This window comes from Anopheles marshallii, chromosome 3 (assembly GCF_943734725.1).
Source record: "Anopheles marshallii chromosome 3, idAnoMarsDA_429_01, whole genome shotgun sequence".
Lineage (NCBI taxonomy): Eukaryota > Metazoa > Arthropoda > Insecta > Diptera > Culicidae > Anopheles > Anopheles marshallii.
In genome coordinates this window covers 15,183,514-15,200,252 of record NC_071327.1, presented here as the reverse complement: position 1 = coordinate 15,200,252, position 16,739 = coordinate 15,183,514, and the positions used below count along the sequence as shown (strand labels likewise).

The 16,739-nt window shown below is 45.4% G+C and overlaps 6 protein-coding genes across 7 annotated transcripts; all 6 read left to right on the top strand.

The window, feature by feature from the left end:
- Positions 1–62: 62 nt before the first annotated feature.
- Positions 63–818, top strand: LOC128716001 (trypsin-1-like). Its single transcript, XM_053810923.1, has one exon. It carries the CDS (start codon positions 63–65, stop codon positions 816–818), a length of 756 nt encoding a protein of 251 aa, XP_053666898.1.
- Positions 819–2,055: 1,237 nt separating this feature from the next.
- On the top strand, positions 2,056–2,880 carry LOC128715999 (trypsin-1-like). The gene has a single exon (XM_053810920.1). The coding sequence runs from the start codon at positions 2,056–2,058 to the stop codon at positions 2,878–2,880; it is 825 nt and encodes a 274-aa protein (XP_053666895.1).
- Positions 2,881–4,410: 1,530 nt separating this feature from the next.
- LOC128715997 (trypsin-1-like) lies at positions 4,411–5,235 on the top strand. Of its 2 annotated transcripts, XM_053810919.1 has the most exons (2): positions 4,411–4,482; positions 4,534–5,235. In XM_053810919.1, exons 1-2 carry the CDS (start codon positions 4,411–4,413, stop codon positions 5,233–5,235), a joined length of 774 nt encoding a protein of 257 aa, XP_053666894.1. The 2 variants fall into 2 exon arrangements, with proteins under 2 accessions (XP_053666894.1, XP_053666893.1); XM_053810918.1 differs by having other exon boundaries at positions 4,411–5,235.
- Positions 5,236–6,508: 1,273 nt separating this feature from the next.
- LOC128716000 (trypsin-1) lies at positions 6,509–7,333 on the top strand. The gene is made up of 2 exons (XM_053810921.1): positions 6,509–6,595; positions 6,647–7,333. Exons 1-2 carry the CDS (start codon positions 6,509–6,511, stop codon positions 7,331–7,333), a joined length of 774 nt encoding a protein of 257 aa, XP_053666896.1.
- Positions 7,334–8,039: 706 nt separating this feature from the next.
- Positions 8,040–11,788, top strand: LOC128710941 (leucine--tRNA ligase, cytoplasmic). Its single transcript, XM_053805805.1, has 3 exons — positions 8,040–8,054; positions 8,143–11,503; positions 11,580–11,788. The coding sequence occupies exons 1-3, from the start codon at positions 8,040–8,042 to the stop codon at positions 11,786–11,788; spliced, it is 3,585 nt and encodes a 1,194-aa protein (XP_053661780.1).
- Positions 11,789–12,422: 634 nt separating this feature from the next.
- Positions 12,423–12,943, top strand: LOC128710983 (thioredoxin-like protein 4A). The gene is made up of 2 exons (XM_053805849.1): positions 12,423–12,500; positions 12,593–12,943. Exons 1-2 carry the CDS (start codon positions 12,423–12,425, stop codon positions 12,941–12,943), a joined length of 429 nt encoding a protein of 142 aa, XP_053661824.1.
- The last annotated feature ends 3,796 nt before the right edge of the window (positions 12,944–16,739 follow it).

Below are 16,739 nucleotides of genomic sequence, written 5' to 3'. Positions count from 1 at the left end.
TACTCTATATAAATAAATCGTGCATCAATTATTCTGCCCCAATCATACGAGTATCGGACACGATGTCGAACAAGTTTGCTATCCTGCTGGCATTCCTGGTTGCAGTAGTTGCCTGGGCACAGGCAAAACCCATGATTGTTGGTGGATTCGAGATCAACATCGCCGTTACTCCGTACCAAGTGTCGCTGCAGTACTATAATCGACATCGCTGTGGAGGCTCTGTACTGAGCAATAAGTGGGTCCTGACTGCAGCCCACTGCACAGTCGGTACCGCGACCAGTAGTCTCGCCGTACGTTCAGGATCATCGAGGCACGCATCTGGTGGAATTGTTGTACGCGTTCAACGAGTCATCGATCACCCGAACTACGTCGACGGCACCTTCGACTACGATTTCTCGCTGCTGGAATTAAGAGGTAGGCTTACCTTCAGTGGCGTCGTCCAGCCGGTTGCTCTTCCCGAGCAGGATGAACCAGTGAAGGATGGAACCATGACAACCATCTCTGGCTGGGGAAACACCCAGAGTGCTGCTGAGTCTAACGCCGTTCTTCGGGCTGCCAACGTTCCGACCATAAACCAAAGTACCTGTAACAAGAACTACGAGCGTTTTGGAGGAATCACCAGTCGCATGTTGTGCGCCGGATACCAGCAGGGTGGAAAAGACTCTTGCCAGGGAGACTCGGGCGGCCCTCTGGTGGCAAACGGGAAACTAATTGGTGTCGTTTCGTTTGGATATGGTTGCGCGCGTGTTGGTTATCCAGGAGTGTACTCCCGTGTGGCTATTGTGCGGAGCTGGATTCGTGAAAACAGTAAAGTGTAAAACGTAATTTAACGCGTTTTCAATGATAGTGTAGAAAGCAAACTTCGATGAAATAAAATTCATTTAAAATAAAATATACCATGTTCAACGGGACGAAATGACAACCACGCTGCGAAAGATTATCGTATTTTGTTATTTGAATTGTTGGGTGTATTAAGGACGAATTGGTTTTGAATCTTGAAATTTTGAATTTGGTTATAATGGCCTTTAAACACTTTAAAACGACATTTTCTTAATTTATTTAATGAAGAATTGAAGCATTTAATTATTGTCTGTCATGTTTTTTTAAACATTTCACATCAGTGCAAAATAAAAACCCACTACAGGCATTAGAAAACAATGACGTAAATAGCGAGGGGAAAAGCCATCGCAATAAACTATGTGCGTCATGTAAGTGAAAGATAAGATAAAGACACGTTTTTGAAATACAATGACAATTCACAACGTAACCAGTTTGAAGAGGATACAGCAATGTATATATTACATACATCAACATATTAGTTAAAAAATATTAGTAAAATAAAATTATTAAACTAATGGAGAGTCAAAAAAAAGCTTTACGACTTGAATTATCCAATGCATTTGAGATTTGAGGTGGTCCATGATTTTTGGAGTACCGTCTTCTATATAGACAAAGCATAAACTAATTATGTCTTTGTCCTCCTTCCTACAAGATCAGAGTTTTGTTTATGTCTTTGTCCTCCTTCCTACAAGATCAGAGTTTTGTTTACATAAAATCGTAGGTACATGATAAGCTCTAACGAGGCAATATGTTGAAGTTTTTCTCTCTGGAAACTACACTTTTTGATAGCAAATAGTCTTGAAAAATGTCCAACCACTTTTAGTATCATCGAATCAAAAGTAGTACCACGTACAATTTACGCATCGGATTATCCGTATCAAGTAAACATAAATCATACTACGATCGTTTACTTCCCTCAACATCCGATTACTCAAGTACAAACGGATGGGATTCTCCAACATTCAATAAAATGATGAGATTCTAACCCGAGTGAAGTGAAATCATCATGGTTATCATGTTCTTGACAAAATAAATAAAACACTTTAAGCGTCTAATAATCGAATAAACAACGAAAGTGTAAAAAAATGCACGTGGACTGGTCAAAGATCGCTAGTGATCTTATCAGCTAATACCATCAAATCACTGTCACAGAATAGAAACGCTATATAAATAATGTACAACTCCTCTGTACTAATCATACGAGTATCGGACACGATGTCGACCAAGATTGCAATTCTTCTGGCCCTTCTGGTTGCGGTAGTTGCCTGCGTCCAAGCCCAGGCCGATCAGCAACCCCGGTTCGTACGACCACTCCCCCGATTCCTGCCAAAGCCACAGTATGGCGTTGGGCATCGCATCGTAGGAGGATTCGAGATCGACGTGTCTGAGACTCCGTATCAGGTGTCGCTGCAAAACAATAAACGACACATCTGTGGAGGTTCCGTGCTCTCCAGCAAGTGGGTCCTGACGGCAGCTCACTGCACTGCTGGAGCGTCGCCTTCCAGCTTGACGGTGCGTGTTGGATCTTCGGAGCACGCGTCCGGGGGTAAAGTCGCACGCGTTGCACGCGTTGTGCAGCACTCGAGCTACGACGACAGCACAACAGATTTCGACTACTCGCTGCTGGAACTGAAAGACGAGCTTACCTTCAGTGATAAGGTGCAGCCAGTTGCTCTTCCCGAGCAGGATGAAGCAGTGAAGGATGGAACCATGACGACCGTGTCTGGTTGGGGAAACACCCAGAGTGCTGCTGAGTCTAATGACGTCCTTCGGGCTGCCAACGTACCGACCGTAAGCCAAAAGAAATGTAACAAGGCTTACAAACAATTCGGAGGAGTCACTGAACGTATGCTGTGCGCCGGATACCAGCAGGGAGGAAAGGACGCTTGCCAGGGAGACTCTGGCGGTCCGCTGGTCGCTGACGGAAAGTTGGTTGGTGTCGTATCGTGGGGCTACGGATGTGCCAAGGCTGGCTATCCAGGTGTGTACTCGCGGGTGGCCACTGTCCGCGACTGGGTTCGTGAGAACAGTGGAGTGTAAAATGTGTAGCTACTTCTGATGTAGAATGGCTTGGTGTGAATGAACTGAAATAAATTTTGTAAATTTATTGTAAACCTGATGCATTTGCACACATGTTTTCATTTATTCTTATTTATAAATTATATTAAATTATTATTTTAGATTTCAGGACATCAGAACTCTTGAAATCTTAGTGGTTTTTCATACGAGAATTCTACCACCTAGATGAGAAACCAGCACTGCTGCATGTTTTCTAGTTTTCCTATTATGCACAGCTAAAATTTGATAACGTCATCAGTTAATTTGCAACCGCCAACACGAAAACACTATGGTAACCGTTTTAGAGATTTTGGTCTTTGAAAAAGAACCTGTAGAAGACGTACATTATGTTGTGAAGTGTTTGCCAAGACCAGTTTCATCTGGTCAGCAAACAATCTCCCAGGAGCAGTGCCAAGCAAAAAAAAAAACATTTTTGAATAATAATTTGAAACGATCTATCGAAGATCTCCTATCTCCTCCCTATCCTCACCTATGAAGAGGATGGTAGGAAGCTGATTGGAGAAGCTGATAGGAGTCGTCTGATGGGACGCAGGATGTGTCCAACCGGGTTATCCAGGAGTGCATTCGCGCGTGTCCAGTGTACGCGACTTGATTGTGGAGTGTAAAACACTGTAAAATATGTTTTAATTAGCATGTACAAGAACAAGAACAAGCATGTATAAGAAACGGTGATCATAAAAATAAAAATGACACGATATTGTTTATCACAATGGGTTTTTAGTCTTGTCTTTGTAGAAATCTATTATAAGAATATTACATAACAAAACTAATAGAAGAAGGAATATGGTAATGTCTTAGTATTAATCTCCTCAATAAATTAGTTAATTTAAACATATTTAACATTTTTTAAACAAACATACTTCCTGTAGAAGCTAAAATTGGTAAAATTACATTAATTAACCAACTCCATAGGGAAGTTTCGCTGGTTTCACACGACAGGTCCGGAACAAAATCCCATCCCGTCTAATCCCCCATACGCACAGAATAGACTATCCAGTTACAAATAAATAAAGTCAAAGAAGGCCAGAAATAAAAGACCTTGAACTCTTGAGGATGTTTTGCCTCTAAATAAGCAGTTTAGGACATTATTAAGCGATTAATCATCCTTACAAAAATGATCTTACAAATCTTCAGCTCCTGCTTATCAGACACATTTTAGACATGTTTTGTATGTTGACCATGAAGATCATGAGTATGGTACTTCAGTTTTGATGGGATTCTCCTCCACATGCAAGCAATTTTATAAGCTAGATGATATGAAGTGGGAAGATTTGTGATCCACTCATCGAAACAAGCAAGCACATTAAGAATTTCTCTTGAGGCGGTTTTTGTTTTGAAAACTCAACTCTGACGTAGAGGTTCGTGTGGACAATAATTGATACTGCTATCAGCTAATCCTGTCGAATCATTGCCGTAGGCACTAGATCGGACAATTGTGGCGTATAAATAGTGGGCAGCTTCTGTTCACTAATCATACGAGTATCGGACACGATGTCGACCAAGATTGCAATCCTTCTGGCTGTTCTGGTTGCGGTAGTTGCCTGCGTTCAGGCACAAGCCTCCGTGCGACATCGGTTCGTACGACCGTTGCCCCGATTCCTGCCAAAGCCACAGTATGGCCTTGGGCATCGCATCGTAGGAGGATTCGAGATCGACGTGTCTGATGCTCCGTATCAGGTGTCGCTGCAATACTACAATAGCCATCGCTGTGGAGGTTCCGTGCTGAACAACAAGTGGGTCCTGACGGCAGCCCACTGCACTGCCGGTACCTCGACCATTAGTCTCGCTGTGCGTGTTGGATCTTCGGAGCACGCAAACGGTGGAACCGTGGTTCGCATTGCACGAGTCGTAGAGCACCCGAGCTACGACGACAACACCATCGATTTCGACTTTTCGCTATTGGAACTGGAAGAGGAGCTTACCTTCAGTGATGAGGTGCAGCCGGTCGCTCTTCCGGAGCAGGACGAACCGGTAGAGGATGGAACCATGACGACCGTATCTGGCTGGGGTAACACGCAAAGTGCCACCGAATCCAACGCTGTTCTGCGGGCTGCCAACGTACCGACCGTCAATCAAAAGGAATGCGAAAATGCCTATGCACTATCTGGCGGAATCACCGATCGTATGCTGTGCGCCGGATACCAACAGGGAGGAAAGGACGCTTGCCAGGGAGACTCTGGCGGTCCGCTGGTAGCTGACGGAAAGTTGGTTGGTGTCGTATCGTGGGGAGCAGGATGCGCTCAGGCTGGATATCCAGGAGTGTACTCGCGAGTGGCCAGCGTTCGCGACTGGGTTCGTGAGAACAGTGGGGTGTAAAATGCTACTCAACCGCATAAACGTCGACACTAATTTATTGGAAATGAATGAAAAAACAGATGAAATAAAAAAATTGAACTGCATGTAATCAAAAGTAATGGCACCATATCTTCAATTTAAAATGTATTCCGAAATATAACAATATTCACCCCTCTACTCTAAATATCCGGAACGCCTCAGCCCTTCCAGTCATCCGATATGAATCATTAAAAGTATAGCCAATATTGAAGATACAGGTAAATCTTCTGTCGTATGATTTTGATCTTTGGTTCTGTGTATATTTTTTATCAACCATCACCATCACCATTTTATCGAATGATTTACAGTCAATGTGTCAATACTATAAGCGAACTCGTTAAACAATCACAAGATTTGTTGTTATCTCAATAAACTACTGTAATAACTACTCCATCTATTGGTCCATTATTTTTGCATGCTCATTAAACGAGAGATTCCCGCTAAGCTGGAAGGAACCATTGGACGTCTGAGGTGGGTCCTAAAGACTATGGTCCAAGATTCGAAACCCAAAGTTGTGGTGCTGTGATCATTTCTCGATCATGTTTTGAATGAATTTGATCTTCATTGAGCTAATTTAATAATTTTATATGAAAAATTGATGAAAAATAAAACAAAATCTAAGCAATTCTTTAATTTAACATTTTATTTTCCGGGTCAGATATATACAATGCGTAATCTCGCACAAACATGTCTATTAACGTCATTGTGTGCGATTTACAAGTGTCTAGGAATGTGAACAACAGTAGGCTTCTTTAAGTACTACAAAAAAAATGTACTCCTCATATGTCTGGCCACGGCGCACGACCATAAGCCGCTTCGAGATCGTTTGAGGAAAACCCGCCAAAGAATCGTACTAAGTTAGTATTCGAAATAGTTGTCCAAAATCAGCGGGATCTTGCTAACGTTAGGGATTATTGTCCTCGAGTATCCGATAGTGGTCAGACAGCAATTATTTACTTAGCGCGATAAACAATCTTCAAGTACCTCTTGGTTCGGTTAGGTTTCTCCACCAAAGCAGGCACGTCTAACAGGTCGGCCAGTTTGAAGTGGAGATGATACCGTTATCGGTGCACTTTTCAGCAAAAATCTAAGACTTCTCAAGTGCGAGAACACTAGGACAGAGTATTCAGAATCTAGCGATCAACGATTGATATCGTTATCAATTAATACAACCGAATAGCAAGTTCAGTGCCATTAAATCTTACTATATATAGTTGACATTAACAATCCATTGACCATACGAGTATTGGACACGATGTCGACCAAGATTGCAATCCTTCTGGCTGTTCTGGTAGCGGTAGTCGCCTGCGTCCAGGCACAGGCCGATCAGCGTCATCGACTCGTTCGACCGCAGCCACGATTCTCACCGAGACCGAGGTACTCGGTTGGCCAGCGTATCGTCGGTGGATTCGAGATCGACGTCTCCGATGCTCCGTATCAGGTGTCTTTGCAGTACAACAAGCGTCACAACTGCGGAGGTTCCGTTCTGTCCAGCAAGTGGGTTCTAACAGCAGCTCACTGCACTGCTGGAGCGTCGCCTTCCAGCTTGACTGTGCGACTGGGATCCTCCAAACACGCATCGGGTGGAACCGTTGTCGGTGTTGCACGAGTCGTACAGCACGCTAGCTACGACAGCAGTAACATCGATTACGACTACTCCCTGCTGGAACTGAAAGACGAACTTACCTTCAGTGATAAGGTGCAGCCAGTTGCTCTTCCGGAGCAGGACGAGCCGGTAGAGGATGGAACCATGACGACCGTCTCTGGTTGGGGAAACACCCAGAGTGCTGCTGAGTCTAACGCTGTTCTTCGGGCTGCCAACGTACCGACCGTCAATCAAAAGGAATGTAACAAGGCTTACTCATCGTTTGGAGGAGTCACCGATCGTATGCTGTGCGCCGGATACCAGCAGGGTGGAAAGGACGCTTGCCAGGGAGATTCTGGTGGTCCCCTGGTCGCTGACGGAAAGTTGGTTGGTGTCGTTTCGTGGGGCTACGGATGTGCTCAGGCTGGATATCCAGGAGTGTACTCGCGGGTGGGCAGCGTACGCGATTGGGTTCGTGAGAACAGTGGAGTGTGAACGGTTCCTCACACGTACAATGACATCTGATAATTGATAACGTTTAAAGACAAAAGAGTAAAAAATAAAACCGCACAGTAGCAAATATGTAAAATGCCTAATAACGCATTCGGATGACCTAGAACATTAAAAACATCAAGTCCTGTGATTAAATTAATACTAATCGTTTTAGAAATGTATATATGAACCACCAGCTCCACAGATATAACGTGCCTAAACGAATTTTGGTACAAAGAACCAGTGATTTGCAATAAATCTTTAATTAACCAATAAACAAAAAAACTCTTTAATTGTATCTTATTCCCGCTAGTTTATCGGTAGAAAGGCTGGTTTTCCCACAACAAAAAAAGGAATTCCCTTCCGGACCGTTTTGCCACATGAAGATCTACAATCTCGAAGATTGGATGTTGGACCTCGATCCAATCTATGTTGGATACGTATCTCTTTAGCTTACTCGAAAAAAAAATAACATAAAACTTTTATACAATGTTGTTCAGCAACGATTTCTATTGAAACAGTACTTTAGTAATTCTGTTTCGGTATCTCGTATTGAAAATTCAACTGCCAAATCGAATTTCTGTTCGAGCTCGAATGACGAGCTGTCAAATTGCTGCTCGAACGGCTGTCAAAGTTTGCTGACGTTTTTATGCATGTGGGCCGGCGAGATAAAATAAACTTGGAATTTACAACACGACTCAGAACGGCAATGGCAACGGCGATGGTGAGTAATAAACGCAAATGCACCATATTGCATGATGCAATTCGGTGCATACTAATCGTAATCAATTATGCACATTACATCTTCGAAGGCGAACGAACGGAAGGGAACGTTCAAGGTGGAATACCTGCAGAAAATTGAACGTGACATCCAGCAACGTTGGCAACGGGACAAGGTGTACGATGTGGACGCTCCGAAGGAACCACGCAAGCGGGACGATGAAAAGTTCATGGTTACCTTCCCGTACCCCTATATGAACGGACGGCTTCATCTGGGACATGCATTCTCGCTGTCGAAAGCGGAATTTGCCGTACGGTATCAGCGGCTCAAAGGCAAGAAGGTTTTGTTTCCGCTCGGTTTTCACTGCACCGGAATGCCGATTAAGGCGTGTGCCGATAAGCTGAAGCGTGAAATTGAGTTGTACGGTTGTCCGCCCGTATTTCCGAGTGAGGAATCGATCGTAGTGGAACAGCCAGAAGATCGGGACGTCGTACCGAAGGATAAGAGCAAGGGCAAGAAAAGCAAGGCGACGGCAAAAGCCGGCTCGGCAAAGTTCCAGTGGCAGATAATGCAAAGTCTTGGTTTGGCCGATGCGGAGATTGTGAAGTTTACCAACACCGATCACTGGTTGGAGTATTTCCCACCGCTGGCTATACGCGATCTGAAGGAGCTCGGTACTCACATCGACTGGCGGCGTACGTTCATCACGACGGATGCGAACCCATTCTATGATTCTTTCGTACGGTGGCAGTTTAATCATCTGAAGGCACGTGGCAAGATTATGTACGGAAAGCGCCATACCATCTTCTCGCCCAAGGATGGTCAACCGTGTATGGATCACGATCGTTCCTCTGGCGAGGGAGTTGGTCCGCAGGAGTATACGTTGATCAAGATGAAGGTGATAGGTAAGCTGCCGGCGAAGTTATCGTCCGCGGTGGGCAAGCGGCCAGTATATTTGGTGTGCGGTACATTACGTCCAGAAACCATGTACGGACAGACAAACTGTTGGGTACATCCCGACATCAAGTACATCGCGTTCGAAACGGTCAAGCAAGAAGTATGGGTGTGTACGCGTCGAGCTGCAAGAAATATGTCCTTCCAAGGATTTACCACCGTCGAGGGTGAGCTGAAAGAGCTGACGGAACTCACTGGGCAGGAAATTATGGGCCTGCAGCTATCAGCGCCACTCACCTCGAATAAGGTGATCTACACCCTTCCGATGCTGTCCATCAAGGAGGATAAGGGAACTGGTATCGTAACTTCGGTTCCGTCCGATTCCCCAGATGACTACGCGGCCCTGGTTGACTTGCAGAAGAAACAACCGTTCCGGGAAAAGTACGGTATCACGGACGAGATGGTGCTACCGTTTCAACCCATCCCGATTATCGATGTACCCGGTTTGGGTAATCTGTGCGCCGTGTACGCATACAATAAGTTCAAGATTCAGAGCCAAAACGACCGCGAAAAGCTTACGGATGCGAAGGAGCTGGTCTACCTGAAAGGATTCTACGACGGAGTGATGCTGGTTGGGGAGCACAAGGGCAAAAAGGTACAGGACGTGAAGAAAGACCTAAAGCAGCAACTGATCGAACGGAACGAAGCGGATGTGTACTACGAGCCGGAAAAAACGATCATGTCGCGATCGGGCGATGTGTGTGTGGTGGCACTCTGCAATCAGTGGTATCTAAACTACGGCGAGGAAGTTTGGCAAAAGCAAACGACGGAACATCTACGCACGATGGAACTGTTCCACGAGGAGGTATCGCGCAACTTTGAACACTGCCTCGATTGGCTGCACGAGTACGCCTGCTCGCGTACGTACGGTCTCGGTACGAAGCTTCCGTGGGATCAACAGTGGCTCATTGAATCCTTGTCGGATTCTACCATCTACATGGCGTTCTACACGGTCGCCCATCTGCTTCAGGCCGGATCTTTCCGGGGAGAGAAACCAAGTCCGCTGGGCGTTACTGCCGCGGATATGACACCGGAAGTGTGGGATTATATTTTCTTCGCCGACGCGAAACCTCCAGTACAGAGCCGCGTCAAACGCGAAACTTTGGAGCAGTTGAAGCGAGAATTTAACTTTTGGTACCCGGTTGATCTGCGTGTTTCCGGCAAGGATCTGATCCAAAACCATCTGACGTTCTTCCTGTACAATCACGTCGCGATCTGGCCAAAGGAACCGACCAAATGGCCGAAAGGCGTCCGTTGCAACGGTCATCTGTTGCTCAACTCGGCGAAAATGTCCAAATCGGACGGAAATTTCCTCACGCTCTATGAAGCGATCGCAAAGTTCAGTGCGGACGGTACGCGTTTGTGTTTGGCAGACGCTGGAGATAGCATCGAGGACGCAAACTTTGTGGTAGCCAATGCGGATGCGGGCATCCTGCGACTGTACACCTTCATCGAATGGGTCAAGGAAACGCTCGCCTCGATGCCACTGCTTCGTACAGGGCGCGAGGATCAGTTGTGTACCGATCGGGGCTTTTCGAGCGAAATAAATCTACTAACGCAACAGACAGACGAGTACTACCGGAAGATGATGTTCAGGGAAGCGCTGCGGACAGGGTTCTTCGAGTTCCAGACGGCTCGTGACAAATACCGTGAGCTGTGCGTCACGAACGGTATGCATGCGAACCTGGTGATGAAATTCATACAACGACAGGCACTGCTAATTGCTCCGATCTGTCCCCATGTGGCTGAGTTTATCTGGTGTGATCTGCTAGGCAAAAAGACGTCCATCCTGCACGAGTCATGGCCAACGGTCGATGTGATCAACGAGTGGAATGTGAAATGCTACGTCTATCTGAAGGAAGCGGCCCATTCGTTCCGTGTGGCACGGAAAAATTTCACCCAGCCGAAGGGAGGTGGTGGCAAGGGCGGTGCTAGCAAGACACTGACCGGGAAACCTATCGGTGCTACGATCTGGGTGGCGAAAACATGCCCACCGTGGCAATCGTGCGTGCTGGACACGATGCGCGAACTGTACGAGCGTCAGGGCAATGAAACACTGCCGGACAACAAGATCATTGCGACCGAGCTAGGCAAGAAAGAGGTGCTGAAAAAATACATGAAGCGTGTGATGCCTTTCGCGCAGATGATACGCGAGCGTGTAGAAGCGGTCGGAGGGCCGGGGAAACAGGCAATGGATGTGATGATGGATTTCGACGAGCACGATATACTGAAGGAAAACTACACATATCTGTTCAACACGCTCGAAGTGGATGTATTAGAGTTCAGATACACGCACGAATCGGATACACCGGAGAAGACGCGCGAGGAGGTCCGACCCGGTGTACCGTTTATCGAATTCAAGGTTCTACCGTTCGTGACGGTAACATTCGAAAATCCGGTCGAACGGTCCGGCTTGTTTACGGTCAGTATGAATCTGTCAGATAAATGTACGAGCAAATCGTTGAAGGAGAAGGTTGCGAAGCAGATTGGCTTTAAAGGTAAGTGGTTTTGGGAGGGCTGTGATGTGGCTTCGATACAAACGATAAAACCTGTACTCTGCTGCTTTAATTTCAGCTGACCTGTCGGCTTTGGAAATTATGCGATATGAAGATCCGATACTGGGACCGCGCAGTCTACCCACGTTTCAGGACTACCGGTCTGGCAAGGTGACCATCGAGGAGGGAGATTTAATGGTGGATATGGAGAAGCAGCAAGTTCTGCTTAGCAATCACACCATCAAGAATATGAACATCGGTACGAATTTTATCTACGTTATCAATTGAGGCTGAGTGAGAGGTGATGGTTGCACGCTTATATTTATCTTGAACTACGATTAAAACACATTGGCCTGGTCGTTCTTCTTGAATAACAAAAATGGAATACATGAATCCTTAAACTGTTTTATTAAAAAGAAAACAAAATCGCTTTATGACCCGTCAACGCTACGACCTGATAACCTGGAATGCTTTTTATTTTAAAATTTAAATAAATGTAAAGAAGGCCAGATCCCTGTAGAGCCCTGTAAAGAAAGCAGCTCGGTTCATGGCACCCAATACAACAACCCAATCTGGTTGATTCGAGTAGTTGCGCACTGCTTGAGCTCGTTGGGATGTAATAAATCAAAGAAAATCAAATGACTTTGTTTAATATCATCGAGTATTTTATCAACTTATGATTAACAAGATTTATGGATTTGTTTAATAAATGAAGTAATATTTAAAAATATTTGAGATGATCCCTGATTGCATGGAAATTACACTGTGTCCAAATGTCAAACGAGAAATGTCAATCTTTGTTTACGTTCTGTACAACAAAAGTTTGTTATTGTTTCGGTGCAGTTTCACAGATTTGCACGCAAAAAGTGATAATTATCGTTTAAGATTCTTTAAAACTCGATTTAAAAGCACACATTTCGCGATGTCGTATATGTTAGCACATTTGCACAATGGCTGGCAGGTGGACCAAGCCATACTCTCCGAAGAGGATCGAGTCGTGGTGAGTGTTGAATGGCATAAAAAAATAACGGCAAAGACGCCGGACCTTGCTGTTTTAGACCCATGTCGTAAACCCTTCCCTATTCGCAACAGGTCATACGATTCGGACACGATTGGGACCCGACCTGTATGAAGATGGACGAGGTGCTGTACAACATAGCGGAGAAGGTGAAAAACTTTGCCGTAATATACCTGGTCGACATAACGGAGGTGCCCGATTTCAACAAGATGTACGAATTGTACGATCCCTGTACGGTGATGTTCTTCTTCCGCAACAAACACATCATGATCGATCTGGGGACGGGTAATAATAACAAAATTAACTGGCCGCTTGAGGATAAGCAGGAGATGATCGATATCGTCGAGACGGTTTACCGAGGGGCCCGTAAGGGACGTGGTTTAGTGGTGTCACCGAAGGATTACTCTACGAAATATCGCTACTAGATGGACTGTAGCGTGTTGATTATAATAAGATTATTTTTAAATAATTCTAGAGATGGTATTTCAATAACAATTTCTTAAAATCGCACCTCATCCGAAGTAATAATCTAGGCACTGCAGCTTGAATCAACTGTAGAGAACGGAATACTACACATCAACACCTTCGTGATAACAAAAACACCTTCGATTGGTTACTTTCACTTTAAAAGCTATTCTTGGTCTAGATCAGTTCGTTTGCCAACCTACCGTCACGTGCAGCATTGATACATTGTAAAGAATATAATTAGATACCGTATTCTGTTATTCTTAGCATTTCCGAACCCGATGGTTGTGTTAGAACGTGGCTTTTCTCAGCTCTGCTTAGAATCGTTCCAAATTTTTCTTAACTCTCATTCAAGTGGGTTAGCGAACATTCGGTAGAACCGATTCCGTACTGCAGTGCACGCCCACGAAGAAAGTTTTTCCTTATTTATGCGCATCTAACCTTGACCATGCTCGGGACTCCATCGCACAGCATGCGCCTACGGTATTAATTGATAAGCTCGTTCTCCCGTTCTCGTACGAGTGGAAGTCCGATCGCTGGAATTGCACCACACTGTGACGCTTTAACTACCACCTATTAAGAAGCTGTAGCGCTAGAACATAAAAATGATTTCGTGCAAGCCATATCACCACTTTCACCCCAAAATCCTAAAATATACCCTTTTTTTTTTTGCTAACAGGTTGAATGTTCCTGCTCGTCTGCAAGAAAATTCCTCTCGCCGCCCACGCCCCCTTTGCCTCCTGCTGGCACCCAAGGCAGCTTAAGCTCTCCTCGCGGGTGTCCACACCTGTGCGGCAGGATGAATAATTTAGAAGAAAATAATCATCGAGCATAAGCAAGCCATTGGTGTGGTGGTGACGAGCACTGGAAGGAGTTGGGTGTATATGGTGCCAGAAGCACCAGCCAACTCGCTTATGCTATCGTTCCGTTTACGGATCCTATCAGGTTCGTTCAAGCGGATGTCATGCGAACCGGGCTCCACTACGGGCGTTGGGTAGGTGCGATGTACCGGCAGAAGGAGGCGAAGGTTTCATTTCTTCATTCTTGATTTGTTCGTTCGTTCGGTTGCAGGCGGCATCCTTTCCTTTGCTTCTCGTACGCGACACGTTCCCTCCCCCCGGACGTCTCACGTCTGCATCTCACCGTGGCTGTTTAAGGTGGAAGACGTTTCAATTTACGACATCGTTCCTGGAACGTGGGATGTCTCCCCGGTGAAGTTGCTCGGTGGCCTGAATAGAAGAACGGAAACGAAGTTGAAATCCTCTGCCGCTCTCGTGCTTTCTCGCGTCCCGATGGCACCTGATCGGCTGTTCAAGGCATGGGACAGAGCAAGGGAACAAGACGGAACCATCTGCGCTACAAACTAGAACTACTCTCCGGGCAAGGATCGCGAAGGCTGGCACAAAGATGGACAAATGATTGTGAGTCTCTGTGTGTGTGCAGTACCCGTAGGGAAGGCAACACATCGTCTCACAAATATGCAACCAGGGATGGAACCGTGTGCGTGTGTGTACAGGGGGCCAACCATCCATCTCGTCGTCGTGCTGTGGAGCCCGGTGCCACCGGAGTATGACATTAGTTAAATAATCATGTCATGGCTTTTGTGCAATTTTCGCCATGAATAATGAATACCTGTAGGGCAGGCAGAAGTGATACCGCAATGCGCACACATCCGAGTGTGCTCCACAACACACCCACCTCATCCGACTTATGGTGAACTTCATCTTCTACGTACACATACACACACACGCGCGCGCTCTTTAACGCATGCAAGAAGTTTTATCGGTTGGCAGAAGGTTGATCGGTTTTAAAAATTTTGTCTGCACACACACACGTTCGTTCGAGTGTCGTCGAGTATTTCGCATACAGCTCCGATGAGCAGAGCAGCAGATGGAATGGAATGGGATGGGGTGATTGAAAGGGTATAGTGGTCTTGACTTACTCGTACGCCAGCTTAACCATTTGCTAGCGAAATGGAACGGTGGACGTACAAAAAAAAACGCTGAATTTACGACGATGTAACGATGGAACTAAATCAACCAGAACCTCCATTGACACATCGAGATGCATAAAAAAAAACGAACGAACTCCTCACAAAACCCCTCTGACGATCTTAGGGTAAAGCGCAAGAGATAGAAAGAGAGTAACTTACAGGTAAAAATCAATATTTATCATTTAGCAGCAGGGTAGAAGTGAGTTGATTTTTGCTGGAGACACATCCTTTTAAAGAGATGACAGGAAGGACCCGCTGATGCTGGGCTGGGCTGCTGTACTAACTACATTGTGGAGCCTTCTGGTAGCTGGAATGACAATCGTTCATGCATGCATTGAACAGTCAGGGACGCTTTTATGCACCACATTCAAACCATTCTTTCCCATTGGTACGCGACGTCACTACGCGCACGCTTTAAAGTCACGCACCATAGCAACCTATCAGGGAGGCATCGGAAGCGTCCTACATACACAGCACCGGTACCGGTTAACGATGTGTTGCCAACGATTTGATTCTGCTTTTCACACTCAATTGAACAAATAATGGTCTCCACGTGTTCCGCTCGAAGTGAACCACGTGGTATAGACGAGCGTATAGGAGCGGTGCAGCCGCGCGGTGGAATAAATTGCAAGTGCTTTAAGTTAACCTTTTACAACACACATTTGAATGCGTTTTTGTTGTTGTTTTCCAGTATGTTTTTTTTAATGTTTATGCTGTTACGATGACCTTCGATTCCGAGCTACGGTGAAATAGAGATGCGTTAATGGATAATGTTTATGGCAGGGTTTTATGCTGTGGGGACAGATTTGTTCGTTTCGACGGAACAATGTCGTAAACGTGAGAGAATTCTAATTCATTTCATTGAAATATTCACTTATTTTTGTTTAGTATGGTTTTATAATCTCTTTCCCTAGTACTGGTACTAGCTCAACATGACATCAAATGACCTCAACATGATTTCTAACTTCTGGAAAATGAGGTGCCCTTCATCACGGTTTTATTCTTTGAACAACTTAGCTGTCCTCACAGTCCCTCATGTCAGCTCCACATCATTGTTTCGCGTGTCGCTGGCTTTTACTGGGGTTTGAGTTTTGTCAACTAACCCTCATCGTGCCATGCACTTACCGTTACAGGGTACATGTATGTATTCGTCTAAAATTGCCCATCTCGACACGGCGGTCCTTTAAAGACTAGTCAAATTGAAACAAATTCCCTTCATTCCGGTGTGTGTATCTTTAACAAAAAAAAGGCGACGAAAGCGGAAAAGCTCCACTGGTGGAGAAAGAATTATCGACCACCAACACCGTATAAGCACCTTGACTTCGCCGGAAGGATAAAAAGGCATGAAGACGTTCGTTTCCAACTTTTTGCCGCGTATTATCCGACTGAAGTAAAAAAAAAACCCAGAGAGCTCCTATCCGGAACAGTACCCATTCCAGCACTGTCCTCGAGAAGAAGGATTAGAAACGGAATCGTAAGTCGTAAGGACACACACACACACACCCATGCATGCGCCCCCTTCTGTTCAATGTGCCAAGATGGTAACGGCTTGGTACGGAAAGGAAAGGACTCGTACAGAGGCGTTTACCGGGGGGGGTTAAACGGTACTCCGTCGGAAAATGCGTGGGAATGTGGCAACAAACTTTCTTTAATGGTATTGTCAAAGAACATGACATTCATGAGTATGGAGCTGTGTGAGAGTATTTTTTGTGGTTGTACAACGGTTCCATTAGCTGTTTGCGCGAACGGAATGGCAATGATAA

Coding starts and splice junctions, on each gene's coding strand:
- LOC128716001 (XM_053810923.1), top strand. CDS start 63: ATGTCGAACAAGTTTGCTATCCTGCTGGCATTCCTGGTTGCAGTAGTT.
- LOC128715999 (XM_053810920.1), top strand. CDS start 2,056: ATGTCGACCAAGATTGCAATTCTTCTGGCCCTTCTGGTTGCGGTAGTT.
- LOC128715997 (XM_053810918.1), top strand. CDS start 4,411: ATGTCGACCAAGATTGCAATCCTTCTGGCTGTTCTGGTTGCGGTAGTT.
- LOC128716000 (XM_053810921.1), top strand. CDS start 6,509: ATGTCGACCAAGATTGCAATCCTTCTGGCTGTTCTGGTAGCGGTAGTC. Junction 6,596..6,646: donor CCGATCAGCGTCATCGACTC/GTTCGACCGCAG, acceptor TCGGTTGGCCAG/CGTATCGTCGGTGGATTCGA.
- LOC128710941 (XM_053805805.1), top strand. Junction 11,504..11,579: donor GAAGCAGATTGGCTTTAAAG/GTAAGTGGTTTT, acceptor CTTTAATTTCAG/CTGACCTGTCGGCTTTGGAA.
- LOC128710983 (XM_053805849.1), top strand. CDS start 12,423: ATGTCGTATATGTTAGCACATTTGCACAATGGCTGGCAGGTGGACCAA. Junction 12,501..12,592: donor CCGAAGAGGATCGAGTCGTG/GTGAGTGTTGAA, acceptor TATTCGCAACAG/GTCATACGATTCGGACACGA.